We start from the raw sequence: 16401 nt of genomic DNA, 5'->3' as shown, positions 1-16401 counted from the left end.
GACTTGGTAGTCAAGTGGTATTGGCGGCCAACGATGTATTCCTATATAGTTGAATGCTTTGGTTGTTTCTGTTGTACAATAACAGAGACTACATTTTTTTTCTCCCAGCGTATGTTCCTTGTTAGCAACATGTAATGTCTACAGTGTTGAGGAGAGTAGAGACCTGCTCGCATAACTCAATGGATAGAGGTAGAACTGAGTTGGCCTCTCAAGGAATTTCCGCTCATTATTAAGAGCCGTTTTAATGAGTTAGTGTGTTGGAGTCACAACAGACCTCCTACCTCCTTCTTTTTCTATTTCTAGCTATTTATATCCCTCTGCTTCTGGGGCATGCTAGCTCCTGGGACTGTGCGTGCGTGAGCGCGCACAAGCTTGGATTGGAATGAAATATACATGAAATACATGGAATGAAATATTCAGGTGACAGAAAGGCAGATTCCTCCTGGTGATTTTTCTCTTTGTTCCCTCTGTTTTTTCTCTTCTCACTCCATTATGTCGCTCTAGGAGTACCTCTGTTCTCTATTCTTAACACAAGTAGAATAAGCTCCCGATATCCGAGTTAGTCACGTATGCATTTACCAACTAATGGTTCATTCTGTTTGTATAATGCATTACAGGCTGTGATTTACAGAGAACTGTATTCTGTCCCACATTCGGTGGCATTTTTTGTGACATTTTCTTTTCATTGCAGACTGTCACATGTCAGATACGCATACTGTACATTGTTAGAAAAACAAATAAAAAGACAGGGGGAGTGAAAAAGGAGGGAGAAGGAAAGAAGGAAGGAAGAGGAGGAGAAGAAGACGACAGTTGGTTGGCACTGGAGCACTTTCTTACATTATATATTAGGCTTCGTGCCTTTGAGATATCAAAGGCACTAGGGCTCTTCTTGAACCTATATTGGATCTGCTTCCAGCTGAATGCCGGAACACAAATGGAGGACACAACCCTGTCCACGTTCACTGCACCATATCAACCATATCAAAAGCCTCGCGAAGGCATTGTGAGTCCGTGCTGGAGGCCCGAAGCTGTTGCAAGGAATCAGGCAGTGCACTCTCAGGGGAAATTCTCTGAGGTATACCTTGACCCCCCCCCCCCCCCCCCCCTGCGTGTTGCTGAACCATCATTCTGGGGGAAGGAAATGCAAAGAGGTGTGAATGTGGTCGGAATATGTCAGTGATAAATGGAACAAGAATGTATGGAACGGTTCAATTGGTTGTGTTCCCTGCCTGGTATTTAAAGGGTTCTTTTGTCCATGACAGGAAATGATTTCACCACCCCATTCCTTTTACCACACAACTTCATCTAAGGATGTAGAGTGAGTTTCCTGTAAACAGTATATGTTATATTCCTTTTCTTTGAGCCACGTAAAGACTGGTCTTCTTTTTTTATAATCTGCTAAACCATTACAATTGTAACTGGCTATACTTATTTCACCCCTTATCATGACTAGATACTATTATCAGTCTAAATTGACCATAATTAAGTGCATTAATAATTAACGCATTAAGAAGGAAAGAAATTCCACAATTTTACTTTTAACAATGCACCCCTGTTAATTGAAATGCATTGCAGGTGACTCCCTCATGAAGTTGATTGTGAGAATGCCAAGAGTGTGCAAAGCTGTCGTCAAGGCAAAGGGTGGCTACATTGAAGAATCTCAAATATAAAATACATTTTGATTTGCGTAACACTTTTTTGGTTCCTACATGATTCCATATGTGTTATTTCATTGTTTTGATGACTTCATTATTATTCTACAATGTAGAAAAGAGTCAAAATAAAGAACAACCCTTGAATGAGTAGGCATGTCCAAACTTTTGACTGGTACTGTATGTCAGATCACTAAGTCTAACTGTGTCTCTGTTGTTTCAGCAGCACCCAGCAGGGTTGGAGGCCGTCAGCCCCAGTGAGGAGGTGACTGACATGGAGGACAATGACGAGGAGGACCTGGGCGTGTTGGACGACCAGCGGAGCATCATCCTGCACCTCCTCTCCCAGCTCAAACTGGGCATGGACCTCACCCGGGTAAGACAGCTGACGCTCTCTTCATGTCTTTTCCTTGGAATGTTAGAGCTGGTATGGCCAAACACAACACTTACTGGTTCACTGAGGAGATTATGTAGGAATGTCATGATTTATTTTTAACACAGCCAACTCTCTCTGCTGTCTTCGTATAGTGGCTTGCGAAAGTATTCACCCCCCCCCCCCCCCCCCTTGGCATTTTTCCTATTTTGTTGCCTTACAACCAGGAATTAAAATAGATTTTTGGGTGGTTTGCATCATTTGATTTACACAACATGCCTACCACTTTGAAGATGCAAAATATTTTTGGGGGTGAAACAAACAAGAAATAAGACAAAAAAAATGAAAACTTGAGCGTGCATAACTATTCACCCCCCCAAAGTCAATAGTTTGTAAAGCCACCTTTTGCAGCAATTACAGCTGCAAGTCTCTTGGGGTATGTCTCTATAAGCTTAGCACATCTAGCCACTGGGATTTTTTCCCATGCTTCAAGGCAAAACTGCTCCAGCTCCTTCAAGTTGGATGGGTTCCGCTGGTGTACAGCAATCTTTAAGTCATACCACAGATTCTCAATTGGATTGAGGTCTGGGCTTTGACTAGGCCATTCCAAGACATTTAAATGTTTCCCCTTAAACTACTCAAGAGTTGCTTTAGCAGTATGCTTAGGGTCATTGTCCTGCTGGAAGGTGAACCTCCGTACCAGTCTCAAATCTCTGGAAGACTGAAACAGGTTTCCCTCAAGAATTTCCCTGTATTTAGCACCATCCATCATTCCTTCAATTCTGACCAGTTTCCCAGTCCCTGCCGATGAAAAACATCCCCACAGCATGATGCTGCCGCCACCATGCTTCACTGTGGGGATGGTATTCTCGGGGTGATAAGAGGTGTTGGGTTTGCACCAGACAGCATTTTCCTTGATGACCAAAAAGCTCAATTATGTTTGGGGAGTCTCCCACATGCCTTTTCGCGAACACCAAACATGTTTGCTTATTTCTTTCTTTAATTTAAGCAATGGCTTTTTTTCTGGCCATTCTTCCGTAAAGCCCAGCTCTTAGGAGTGCACAGCTTAAAGTGGTCCTATGGACAGATACCCCAATCTCCGCTGTGGATCTTTGCAGCTCCTTCAGGGTCATCTTTGGCCTCTTTGTTGCCTCTGATTAATGCCCTCCTTGCCTGATCCGTGAGTTTTGGTGGGCGGCCCTCTCTTGGCAGGTTTGTTGTGGTGCCATATTATTTCAATATTTTTATTAATGGATTTAATGGAGCTCTGGGGGGTTTGTTCAAAGTTTTGTATATTTTTTTATAACCCCACCCTGATCTGTACTTCTCCACAACTTTGTCCCTGACCTGTTTGGAGAGAGCTCATTGGTCTTCATGGTGCTGCTTGCTTGGTGGTGCCCGTTGCTTGTTGCTGTCTTTGGGGCCTTTCAGAACAGGTGTATATATACTGTGATCATGTGATAGATCAGGTGACACTTAGATTGCACACAGGTGGACTTTATTGAACTAATTATGTGACTTCTGAAGGTAATTTGTTGCACCAGATCTTATTTAGGGGCTTCATAGCAAAGGGGGTGAATACTTATGCAAGCACCACTTTTCGTATTTTTTAAATATTTAAAAATGTTTCATTAATATTTTTTAAGTCATTTTAAAAATTAATCAAAGTCATTTTTTCATTTCACTTCACCAATTTGGACTATTTTGTGTATGTCCATTACATGAAATCCAAATAAAAATCAATTTAAATTACAGGATGTAATGCAACAAAATAGGAAAAATGCCAAGGGGGATGAATACTTTTGCAAGGCACTGTAGATTCCCCTTGGAATGTTAGAGCTGCTATGGCCAATGCAATGTTTACTGGTTCACTGAATAGGAATGTCTTGTTATGTACTGGTATGTCCATTTCACTAGCCTGCTCAGTTGAATATAATCATCAATAGCATCAAACAGCTATGGAATGACACTAACAAAGCTTTTAGTTTAAATTACGACTAGTACTCCTCTTTATTACTGTTCCCTACCAGCAATCTAGTGAAGTGTCTCCCTCAAGTTTAACGGTCGCCTCACGCCTTGTTTACCAGGTGGTGCTGCCCACATTCATCCTGGAGAAGCGCTCCCTGCTGGAGATGTACGCTAACTTCATGGCCCACCCGGACATGTTCCTGTCCATCACGGCTGGAGCCACGGCGGAGGACCGCATTGTACGCTTCGTCGAGTACTACCTTACCGCCTTCCATGAGGGACGCAAAGGAGCTGTGGCCAAGAAGCCCTACAACCCGGCGCTGGGCGAGACATTCCACTGTTCCTGGGAGGTTCCTCGGGACAGAGTGAGGCCCCTCAGGTCTCAGGGCCCCAGGGAACCAGCCTCCAGGGGCCCCAACAACACCCAACAACAGGACGATCCATCGGGGACTGAGTGTTACCGGGTTCGCTTCGTGGCTGAGCAGGTGTCCCACCACCCGCCCGTCTCAGGATTCTACTGCGAGTGCCCAGAGAGGAGTATGTGTGTCAACACCCATGTGTGGACAAGAAGCAAGTTCATGGGCATGTCCATTGGTGTGTCCATGATAGGGGAAGGTGAGTGAATTGATGTGCTTTGGGTTTGTTGAGGCTCAGTTAACTTCTTACGGCTGAAATCCCGTTAACGGGATCGATTTGACAACAGCCAGTGAAAGTGCAGGGCGCGAAATTCAAACAACAGAAATCTCATAATTAAAATTCCTCAAACATACAAGTATTATACACCATCTTAAAGATAAACTTGTTGTTAATCCCACCACAGTGTCCGATTTCAAAAAGGCTTTACGCGAAAGCATACCATGCTTTCGTCGTTATGTTAGGTCAGTGCCTAGTCACAGAAAAACACAGCCAAAAGTCTTTGCCAGACCTCTTAGTCAAACAGCTCTTATTCGCTCCCCCTTCACAGTAGAAGCCTGAAACAAGGTTCTAAAAACTGTTGACATCTAGTGGAAACCTTAGGACCAAATCTTACACTGTATATTGGATAGGCAAAGACTTGAAAACCTACAAACCTCAGATTTCCCACTTCCTGGTTGGATTATTTCTCAGGTTTTTGCCTGCCATATGAGTTCTGTTATTATACTCACAGACATCATTCAAACAGTTTTAGAAACGTCAGAGTGTTTTCTATCCAAATCTACTAATAATATGCATATCTTAGCTTCTGGGCCTGAGTAGCAGGCAGTTTACTCTGGGCACCTTATTCATCCAGGCTACTCAATACTGCCCCCCAACCATAAGAAGTTAAACGCTGACACCATAAGTACATACATGTTTGAGTTCAAATCATTAACTCAGCTAAAAAAGAAACATCCCTTTTTCAGAACCCTGTCTTTCGAAGATAATTTGTAAAAATCCAAATAACTTCACAGATCTTCATTGTAAAGGGTTTAAACACTGTTTCCCATGCTTGTTCACTGAAACTTAAACTATTAATGAACATGCACCTGTGGAACAGTCATTAAGACACTAACAGCTTACAGATGGTAGGCAATTAAGGTCACAGTTATGAAAACTAGGAGGCCTTTCTACTGACTCTGAAAAACACCAAAAGAAAGATGCCCAGGGTCATTTAACGCATCGTCTCAACACATCAAAGAGAAGACAGACAGCTTTATTTTGATGTGTGTTGTGGAATTGAAAAAAGTAATAATTTTAATACATTTTAAATGTTTACAAATTCGATGCACTGAAATTAAAACTCCTGAAAATGAACACTCTGATTATAGTGATATTATTTCTGATTTCGCAAACAGTGTAAAGTATGTATATGTAACAGTTTAACTTTAGTCCGTCCCCTCGCCCCGACCCGGGCGCGAACCAGGGACCCTCTGCACACATCAACAACAGTCACCCACGAAGCATCGTTACCCATCGCTCCACAAAAGCCGCGGCCCTTGCAGAGCAAGGGGAACCACTACTTCAAGGTCTCAGAGCAAGTAACGTCACCGATTGAAAGGCTATTAGCGCGCACCACCGCTAACTAGATAGCCATTTCACATCCGTTACATATAGAGAGGTGTAATCTAGAGCCAATCCTGTTATTATTATTTATTTTTTTTAATCGGAGGGTATCCTGCTATTGGCACACTGTCACTGGTGTAGAGAGGAGGCAGTCGCAGGTATAGAACTACTGAATTTATTTAAGCACCATAGATCAAAACGTGACGAAACCCAAGCACTGTTGTTCTCAAAATATATCTTCATAAACAAAAAGGCACAGAGCGAACCCAAAGTGCAAAATATAAAGTACTCAGGAAATAGTAAGCGAGATTCCTCTCAGGAAAACAAGTAACATTTGCAATGACCGACAAAGTCAAATGGCAGAGGGACTATATATACAGTGATAGAGTGGGGATTGGAACCAGGTGTGTGTAATGATGATGAGACAAGTCCGGGGTTGATGAGTGAAGGGCGTTTGCCAGGAGTAGGTTCGGCATCAGCTAATGCCTGAGCTGGACAGGAGGGGGAGCCAAAGCGAAGGCTGCTGTCACACACTTGTTGAATTATGCAACAGAACATGACAACAACAGTAATTAATGAGGCAGTCTAGACAGCGCAGGTGAGTGCAGGTAGGCCTAGGCCAGGGGTATTCAACTTTTACCCGACAAGGTCCGGAGCCTGCTGGTTTTCTGTGATACCTGATAATTAATTGCACAAAATATATTTTTTAAAACCTTGATACTATTAGAAAATGTATATTTGAGTGCATTCTAAGAAAACGTTTTGACATTTTACAATAAATTGATTACCTGAATTCCCGAACTTCGTTCGTTATTTGTCCATGCCAGGAAACTGTTTGATGTGCTGTAATTCAGTCAATATCTGATGGATGTTTTAAATTCTAAAAGTTTGGAGTCACTTCATCCATTATCCAACTGTTGCATTTGTTAGATTTGTTTTTAAAACCTTTTAACAAATTTGATGACCGTTGCTAATGGCATCTACAGCGGCCAGTTTTAGTTTTACTCTCATACCTATCCATTGTGCATAGTCCTCTTGCACAACAGAAGGATATGAGAGTTCTCTGATGACAATCAATACAATATCTGTCGTCATGACGTCACAATGTAGGCTTTTCTGAATGAGTCACACTGATGGGATACAGGAAGCCCTTGAATCGAATTGACTAAATCTGTATATACAGTGGTTCCTCCTTTAAAAGCTGCGAGCTTACACTGTTGGACATAGAGGGACCCAGCGTCACGGCTTCATTGCTCCAGACCACCGCAAGGGGGAGTTAGAGCACTCATTATGCATTTGGGTCCCAAGGTTTTTATATGACCAATCATAACGAGTGGTTCCAATGACGAATTTGATGCGAGCCACCCGTCCCTGGTGCCTTTCTTCAGCAAAGATGGCTGACAAAACATTACGGTGGAAGCAAATGTAAGTAGTTATAACGTCATAACGAGTCAAGCGAAACATTTAAAATTGAGAGGAATATGTTAGTTAATCGTTACTACATGATTCCAAATGTGTTATTTCATAGTCTTGATGTCTACACTATTATTCTGCAATGTAGAATTTAAAAATAAATAAGAATAACCCTGGAATGAGTAGGTGTGTCCAACCTTTTGACGGTTCTGTGTGTTATACTGATTGACCACGACCAGACAATATTCTCTGACGTACCTTTTTAATAACTGGTGAATCATACCAGAGGATTTGTGCGTTCACTCTGGGATTGCTTTCGAAGCACAACGGTGACCCTCTCACATTTAGAGGCCTGTGTGGTTTGGAATCTTGATGAGTAATGCGCCTCTAATGAAAAGATAATGCTTTTTTGAGCGGCCGATATATTTAGTGCTGCATTGATTGGTGCTGAGTAAGATGATATCTGGTGGAGAAGAGAGTACAGAAAGCATGTATCAGATACAATCTTGTCCTGCTGTGATTTGCGGTGGCTGTGGGTTGTCATGGACAGCACGGTGGGTCAATGTGGGGTTTGTAAATGCTCGATTTTTGTGCCTTTATGCTCTCAACCAAATACAGTATTAATTCAGTGACATTGGACATACAGTACATTGCATACACAGTATGAAGAGGTGGACAGGGTAAGACCAGAGGGTCGAGGAGAAGGATCGATTGCGAAATACATTTTTCCCACTTGTAATATAGCCAAAAGAGTATATGCCAGCCAGTCATGTGATGAACTTCCACATGATTTCTCTACTGACTCGATTATAGTAGGTAGAAATAATACATGTACGTCACGGGCATGACATTCATTCAATCAGGTGTTCTGTGGTAATTAGGGTTGCAAACTCAAACCGATTTCATTCAGCGAGATTGCGCTGCTTATACGAAAGCTAATAGCTAACAGTAGATGGCGATAGCATTGAATAGATGCTTATGCCATGTTCTATGCTTTCCTATGGTTTGCTCTTGGGTTAAGTGATAACCCCCATAGGTGTTTTGCAGTGGAAGATTAATTGGTTTGATGAGTAAGACATGAAAGCAATAGATGGGCAACCCACAGAGCAGGGGCTGGTGGGATTGCTCATTTGTACTATATGTCCTATGACCTTATGACCCAATAGGCTGTGTATGGTGACGTAGGTGAAGAGACGTTGTGCATTAACTTTAATGTCCTCCCGTATGGGGAATCCAGTCCACGTATCCCAAAAGATGGTACTGTGAATATCACAAAGGGAGAGAAATCAATGCATGGGGCGATGTGGAGTCGTGCACAGTGGGTGTCCTCTGTTCTTCCTAAGTAACAGGGGGAAAAAACCCTGGCTAAGGATGCACACCATTGATGTTGTTAATGAGGCTGAGAATGTATATATTTATGGTATGGAAATACTGTATTTTGCAGAGGATGTTGCCATTTATTTCCCTAGTGGTCTCTGCAAAAGCTTCTGCAGTATTCTACGGCATGTACGTTTTTGTTAAAGGTTCATCTGAATTAGTGACGGGCTATTAGGAACGTAACCAATTTAAAGGAGAATCAGTAAGCGCCACATACCAAGCTAAATCGTTTGATTGAAGATGTTGGATTGACTCCAACATCTTATTGTACGTTATAGACGAGGAGCAACACGGTGCAAGGGACGTTTCTGGGTTAAGATCCAAATGGAGCTTTTGATAAATAAACAATCTGTTTGCGCTGTCTTATCAACTCCTTGTCAGTTGTCGCTCATTGTCTTAACCAACCATGAACAGCCTGGGACCAGACCAGCACCAGTAAGATGCTGACCTGACCTTTGATCTTTCCCTCTCTGCTCCCCAGGGACCTTGTGCCTCCTGGAGCATGACGAGGAGTATGTCTTCACGCTGCCCTGTGCCTACGCCCGCTCCATCCTCACCGTGCCATGGGTGGAGCTGGGTGGCAAAGTCACCATCAACTGTGCCAAGAGCGGCTACTCGGCCACAGTCACATTCCACACCAAGCCTTTCTATGGAGGGAAGGTACACAGGTGGGTCTCTCTGTGTGTGTGTGTGTGTGTGTGTGTGTGTGTGTGTGTGTGTGTGTGTGTGTGTGTGTGTGTGTGTGTGTGTGTGTGTGTGTGTGTGTGTGTGTGTGTGTGTGTGTGTGTGTGTGTGTGTGTGTGTGTGTGTGAGAGAGAGATTATTTGAATGCTCATTTTTGATCCTTTTGACATTTGTTTGTCAAGCAACTAGTTACCGACATAAAAACACCATTTAAGGATGATATCTGTGTAAAACAAAAAAAACAAAAAAGCACTTTTGACGGTTCTGTTGAATTATGCAACAGAACATGACAACAACGGTAATTAAAAATAATCTCTCTTTTGTATAGTCATGGTTCCTGAAAATATGGACTCAATATAAAAATAAAAAAAAGTTTGTGATAAAGCACCACATTTGGAATATAGGTAGATGTATGTACCTTGAAAAGATATAGTTATTGAGCCACCCCAGATTTGGGAAATGGGCGATTTGGACGTGGCACCCACTAGCATTAAAAAAAAACTGAATGTAAATACATATTTAGATTCCAGTCGATGTCTCTATACCAAGTTGAGTCTCACCGTTCGGATGCATTTGGATCTGAGTTAATATCCAATAGCGTCCCAAAGTTAGAGCTAAAAGCCTGATAGCACCAGTGCCCATATCGCTAATATATCGGTGGCTGTTTTAGGTTGTACCGTTATGTCCGATTAGCTCAATCGCCAATTTCTCAACCTCTGAGTATCACAGGAACACAACGCTTTGAATGGATAACAAACACACGTTCATGACAAGTTGCTATGGATGAAATGTATCAAAATAACTGTTCAGAACATGAAACGCGTACAAAAACGTCTATTTTTAAACATCAGATTTGACTACATGTGTGAAAGTGTTAAATGATATGCTTATTTTGGGGAATTCAATTAAACCATTTACTTGCGTTACGAAAGGTTAATAAACTAAAAAGTGGTACTGTTTAACAGAAAGTGTCATTTTGCCATCAGTTCCAATTTCCTTTTGGTGCTTTTAGGGTTAAACCATGAATAAATTACAACACTTTTTGTACATATTTTAGGGTACTAAAAGTAATTGTACAAATTCAAGTATTTGGTCCAATATTCCTAGCATGCAGTGACCACATCAAGCTTCTGACTACAAACTTGTTGGATGCATTTGCAGTTTGTTTTGGTTGTCTTTCAGATGATTTTGAGCGGCGAATAAAGCATTGTATAATTCTGGAGCCACTTTTATTGTAAATAAGAATATCATATGTTTCTAATCACTTCTACGTTAATGTGGATGCTACCATGATTACGGGATAATCATGAATGAATTGTGAATCATGACGAGTGAGAAAGTTACATAAATATCAAACATTCTAAATAACAAAAAAATATTCCACTGTCCAAATACTTTTTGACCTCACCGTAATTCAATATTACTATGGCAGCACAATATATCATACGAGTAATGTTGAGCAATGATGGGCTGCCACAAAGTTAATCTTCTGAACATGGCTGCTATGTTCCTCTCAGGGTGACTGCAGAGGTCAAACACAATCCGACCAACACTATTGTGTGCAAGGCCCAGGGGGAGTGGAACGGAACCCTGGAGTTCACCTATAGTAGTGGGGAGACCAAAGTGATTGACACAACCAAACTGCCAATCATCAAGAAGAAGCTCCGGCCTGTGGAAAAGCAGGGACGGAATGAATCCAGGTAAGATGCTCCTGGGTCCAAAATGCTGTATTTTTGGTCCCTTCTTAGTGGACCAGGGTCGTTTTCATTAGGCACCAAACAGATGTAAACAGGACTGAAACAAGGAGGGACTACCCGGACTTGTCCAATAAGAAATATACATTTTTGTTTTCCGTTTCAGAAAGTTTTTTAAATGTTTTGCTATGGTGTATACTGAACAGTAGCTATTAAAGTAGCTATCTTGTTAGCTATGTGTGTTTTTTGTTGTTGTTGTGACTTTGGCTATGGATATTCAAGATCATTTATTGACTAATTACTGGAATAATGAATTGATCTAATGTTTAGTACTTCATTTTGGGGCACCATTAAAGGTTTTTACATAGAGTTAATTAAAGGGATATCTCTATCAGTAGTTACCCTTAACCGTTGCACCAATCCTATATCAACAATAGTCTTAAAACGTCAGTTACTATATTCTCGTTCTGAAAGTCGTCTTTATTTACTAGACTAAAGCTGGAAAATGAGGTAGTTAACTGAGTAAGGCAGTGTATAGGCTAACGGAATACAACACAGTTATCGAGGTGAGAATCTCCACAGGTCAATATACATGAACTTCCGCACTCGAACTCAGAAAATACAACAGTACAGTACATACATTCACCAGACTTTTGAGGGCGAGATGGTCTTATCAACTGAGAGGGAAATAGTGAGAGGCTGCTAAAACCTCACAACTGTGAAATTATAGGTTCATCCACCAGGAGTCGCCAGTGGGCTGGCTAGGCTATCAGTCTTACAATAATCAGTTACTGCCACCACTTTTACACAGACACAACGTCACACAGAAGGGAAATTCAATGCAATGAGGTATTTACTTGAATTTGATTGTCATCTGGTTCAATTGAGTTTCTGTTATGATTGAGCGGTACACAGGGAAAAACGGTCGGTCAGGGGTCCTGGTGTTTGGCGCTTTCGGTCGAAGAAAGGCCCTCTTCGGAGCTCAAGCATAGGCTCCCTTTCTCTCTCAGTTCAGTTCTCAGTTTGTTCAGTCCAAACAGATAAAGTGTTTTAAGGCACTCGGGTGCAATATAATTTAGATTCAGTTCCCCTTTTGAGAGCGTTGAAGACTCAGTGGTTCGTAATGAGTGAACAAATATACGGGTTCAGCAGAGTTCCTGTTAGGGGATTGTTCTGTCTGAGTTGGATAAGGCTTCCTTGATCTGCGTTTGGTTTCCAAGAAGATGGGGATCATATTTTCCAATGATGTGTCCTCGCCCTTCGGTACCTGATCGGATTTCTGTTTAGTAAGACCTCTAATTTATAGGGGTTCTTTGAGAAGGCGGGCTCTAACGGCCAGACAATGTCATTGGGACCGCCCAGTTGATCCGGGTAACAAAACACATTTACTGCTCATATGAGATGAACCCGAGATTTCCTCATAAGTGTTCACAGAATGTTTAAAGGAGTTTTGAAAAAGAAAAACAATCTCTAAGATGAAATATGTAGTCTGTGGAGTACAAACTTGACCGTGATAAAGTCCAGACATTTTATGTTATAAAATCCACATTATACCTTTAATAACATGGGAAAAAGAGAGGAAAAGTATCACAATGTATACTTAACAAAAATATAAACGCAACATGTAAAGTGTCGGTCCCATGGTTCATGAGCTGAAACAAAAGATCCCAGATATGTTCCATACGCACAAAAAGCTAATTTCTCTCAAATGTTGTTTTCAAATTTGTTTACATCAGTTAGTGAGCATTTCTCCTTTGCCAAGATAATCCATCCCCCTGACAGGTGTGACATATCAAAAAGCTGATTAAACAGCATGATCATTACACAGGTGCACAACTCTAAAATTTGCTGTGCCACAGATCCCAAGTTCTGAGGGAGCGCGCGTGCAATTGGAATGCAGACTGCGGGAATGTCCACCAGAGCTGTTGCCAGATAATTGAATGTTAATTTCCCTACCATAAGCTGCCTCCAACGTCGTTTTAGAGAATTTGACGGTACTTCCAACCGGCTTCACAAGCGCAGACCACGTGTATGGCGTTGTGTGGGCGAGCGGTTTGCTGATGTCAACGTTGTGAACAGAGTGCCCCATGGTGGTGATGGGGTTATGTTATGGTCAGGCATAAGCTATAGACAATGAACACAATTGCATTTTATTGATGGCAATTTGAATGCACAGAGATACCGTGACAAGATCCTGAGGCCCATTGTCGTGCCATTCATCCACCGCCATCACTTCATGTTTCAGTATTATAATGCACGGCCCCATGTCGCAAGGAACTGTACACAATTCCTGCAAGCTGAAAATGTCCCAGTTCTTCCATGGCCTGCATATTCACCAGACATGTCACGCATTGAGCATGTTTGGGATCCACACCCCTTCCTTTTAAGGTATCTGTAACCAACAGATGCATATCTGTATTCTCAGCCATGTGAAATCCATAGATTAGGGCCTAATACATTTTTAAAAATTAACTGATTTCCTCATATGAACTGTAACTCAGTAAAATCTTTTAAAATTGTTGCATGTTGTGTTTATATTTTTGTTCAGTATATACACTGCTCAAAAAAATAAAGGGAACACTTAAACAACACAATGTAACTCCAAGTCAATCACACTCCTGTGAAATCAAACTGTCCACTTAGGAAGCAACACTGATTGACAATAAATTTCACATGCTGTTGTGCAAATGGAATAGACAAAAGGTGGAAATTATAGGCAATTAGCAAGACACCCCCAATAAAGGAGTGGTTCTGCAGGTGGTGACCACAGACCACTTCTCAGTTCCTATTCTTTCTGGCTGATGTTTTGGTCACTTTTGAATGCTGGCGGTGCTTTCACTCTAGTGGTAGCATGAGACGGAGTCTACAACCCACACAAGTGGCTCATCCAGGATGGCACATCAATGCGAGCTGTGGCAAGAAGGTTTGCTGTGTCTGTCACCGTAGTTTGTGGCCTGCTGGAGGTCATTTTGCAGGGCTCTGGCAGTGTTCCTCCTTGCACAAAGGCGGAGGTAGCGGTCCTGCTGCTGGGTTGTTGCCCTCCTACGGCCTCCTCCACGTCTCCTGATGTACTGGCCTGTCTCCTGGTAGCGCCTCCATGCTCTGGACACTACGCTGACAGACACAGCAAACCTTCTTGCCACAGCTCGCATTGATGTGCCATCCTGGATGAGCTGCACTACCTGAGCCACTTGTGTGGGTTGTAGACTCCGTCTCATACTACCACTAGAGTGAAAGCACCGCCAGCATTCAAAAGTGACCAAAACATCAGCCAGGAAGCATAGGAACTGAGAAGTGGTCTGTGGTCACCACCTGCAGAACCACTCCTTTATTGGGGGTGTCTTGCTAATTGCCTATAATTTCCACCTTTTGTCTATTCCATTTGCACAACAGCATGTGAAATTTATTGTCAATCAGTGTTGCTTCCTAAGTGGACAGTTTGATTTCACAGAAGTGTGATTGACTTGGAGTTACATTGTGTTGTTTAAGTGTTCCCTTTATTTTTTTGAGCAGTGTATATCCAGGTTATATCAACATGTCAAGAGTCCAACAGTTTTAATACAGCGAAGACAACGTGTTTAGTTGTCCTTTTGCTCTGATGACCTTAAAAAGCCGTAAAAAGGGTCTCCTGACAACTAGCAGCGCATTGAGTTGTGAAAGGATGACGGGGAGGAGTCGTTTGTTTGTTCTGTGATGGGTTGAAAGGGGGCGCTGTCAATTACAGAACCTCTAGGTCTCGGGAATGGAATGTCATGCTCTGTCCACTCGTGGGCTCATGACACACAATTCTATACGTTATGTGTCTGTGTCTGTGTCTGTGTAGGCGGTTATGGCAGCATGTCACCAAGTCACTGAAGGAGGGGAACATTGACGAGGCCACAGAACACAAGCATCGTCTAGAGGAGCGCCAGCGAGGGGAGGAGAGGCAGAGAGCTGCAGATAACTCGCCCTGGACACCCAAATATTTCAGCAGAAAGGTACAGTTACGGGAGGAAGTTGAGCCGAGGTTAAATATAAATCTATGGTTGGGGCTATATGTTCAATCCTATCCCTTACCTTGTTTGATCATACCTTCATCTTACTTTTCACCCTACTTTTCTCTTTGGACCCATGAAGTGCTGGAGCTCGGCTCCACTTGGCTGCCCCTTTGACCTAACCTAAAAAATAATGCCTGAGCGGAGTTCCCACATCCGGTTGTTGGTACCTCCACTCAGGGTGCTTTGTCCCAAGGTGCAGGAGCCCGGCTCAATTGAACCACTGACGCTCATCTGGTTTTGTGTCTTTGTTCTTGCCTTTAGGGAGAAGGCTGGATCTACCACAAAAGTCTGTGGAAATCTCACGGACACAAGAACCAGACTGCTCTAATGGACACTAACAGAGTGCCTCTATCCCCCTAAATGAAGGGCCAGGCCAGGGGAAGGATAATGATGGAACAGCTTATTGAGGGAGTGATGCCACTCTCTATTGGGACCCGAGATACTGACTCTTAATGACACGGACAAAGGACACGCTCATGTGGATCAAGGTGCCAAAGTGGTTTCCACTTGAACTACGAGGTTGGGCGGGACAAAGATCGATTTTTATAGTGTTCGAGGTCGAGCGTTTAGATTTTTCACTTTGCCAAGGCCATATTTTTTTGCAAATGCACAGTATGATATGATTTGCCACTGGTATTTTGTACCAGTTGTGTTGATACATACATGGTCCATTTTGGTCCAATCGCCTTTATTTGTCATGCAGCATCAGAATGCAATGGTAGAAGAATGCAGATGGCACAGATGGAATCAGAATCAGAAGGAGTCCACTGCAGTGTTGGTGGAATACAACAGTGATCATGGCAGAGATATGTTTATGTTACCATTAGTTCCCATCCTGTTTTTAACAAATGCTGATGACTAGAAGTAGTCTATTTCCTACCACTTTCCCATTCTACCCATCCTTATCCCATCCCGACCTTTGGAATGAGTTTCGACCATTCCTGAACGGAACTGTCTGCCTCGGCTCTTCCACGCAAACAGATTTCCCATCACTCTCTTACCCACTTATTACGTTCGTAATCCCATACCATCACCGTTTTTCTTTAGGTTCCAACGGAGTGTCTATCTCCCCGTGAGGCGTTTCCTCCTTCCAGGGATGTGTCCTTAGGTTGGCATTGATATAACAGAATTAAGCTGGAGCTGTACCCAGCTCACGACTCCTCATGCTAATATCTCAGTGG

At 42.5% G+C, this 16401-nt stretch overlaps 1 protein-coding gene across 1 annotated transcript in view; it reads left to right on the top strand.

Annotated features, from left to right (window-relative positions):
• LOC120026758 (oxysterol-binding protein-related protein 10-like) overlaps positions 1 to 15580 on the top strand; it is an 81104-nt gene extending 65524 nt beyond the window's left edge. The window contains exons 4-9 of the mRNA XM_038971477.1: positions 1886 to 2028; positions 4113 to 4608; positions 9287 to 9473; positions 11007 to 11189; positions 15007 to 15160; positions 15482 to 15580. Of these exons, the coding sequence (XP_038827405.1) occupies positions 1886 to 2028; positions 4113 to 4608; positions 9287 to 9473; positions 11007 to 11189; positions 15007 to 15160; positions 15482 to 15580 (1262 nt within the window). The remainder of the gene's footprint in view (positions 1 to 1885; positions 2029 to 4112; positions 4609 to 9286; positions 9474 to 11006; positions 11190 to 15006; positions 15161 to 15481) is intronic.
• The last annotated feature ends 821 nt before the right edge of the window (positions 15581 to 16401 follow it).

This window comes from Salvelinus namaycush, chromosome 32 (assembly GCF_016432855.1).
Source record: "Salvelinus namaycush isolate Seneca chromosome 32, SaNama_1.0, whole genome shotgun sequence".
Taxonomy (NCBI): Eukaryota; Metazoa; Chordata; class Actinopteri; order Salmoniformes; family Salmonidae; genus Salvelinus; species Salvelinus namaycush.
The sequence above is the reverse complement of the archived record's forward strand: the minus strand, read 5'-3'. Positions and strand labels throughout refer to the sequence as shown.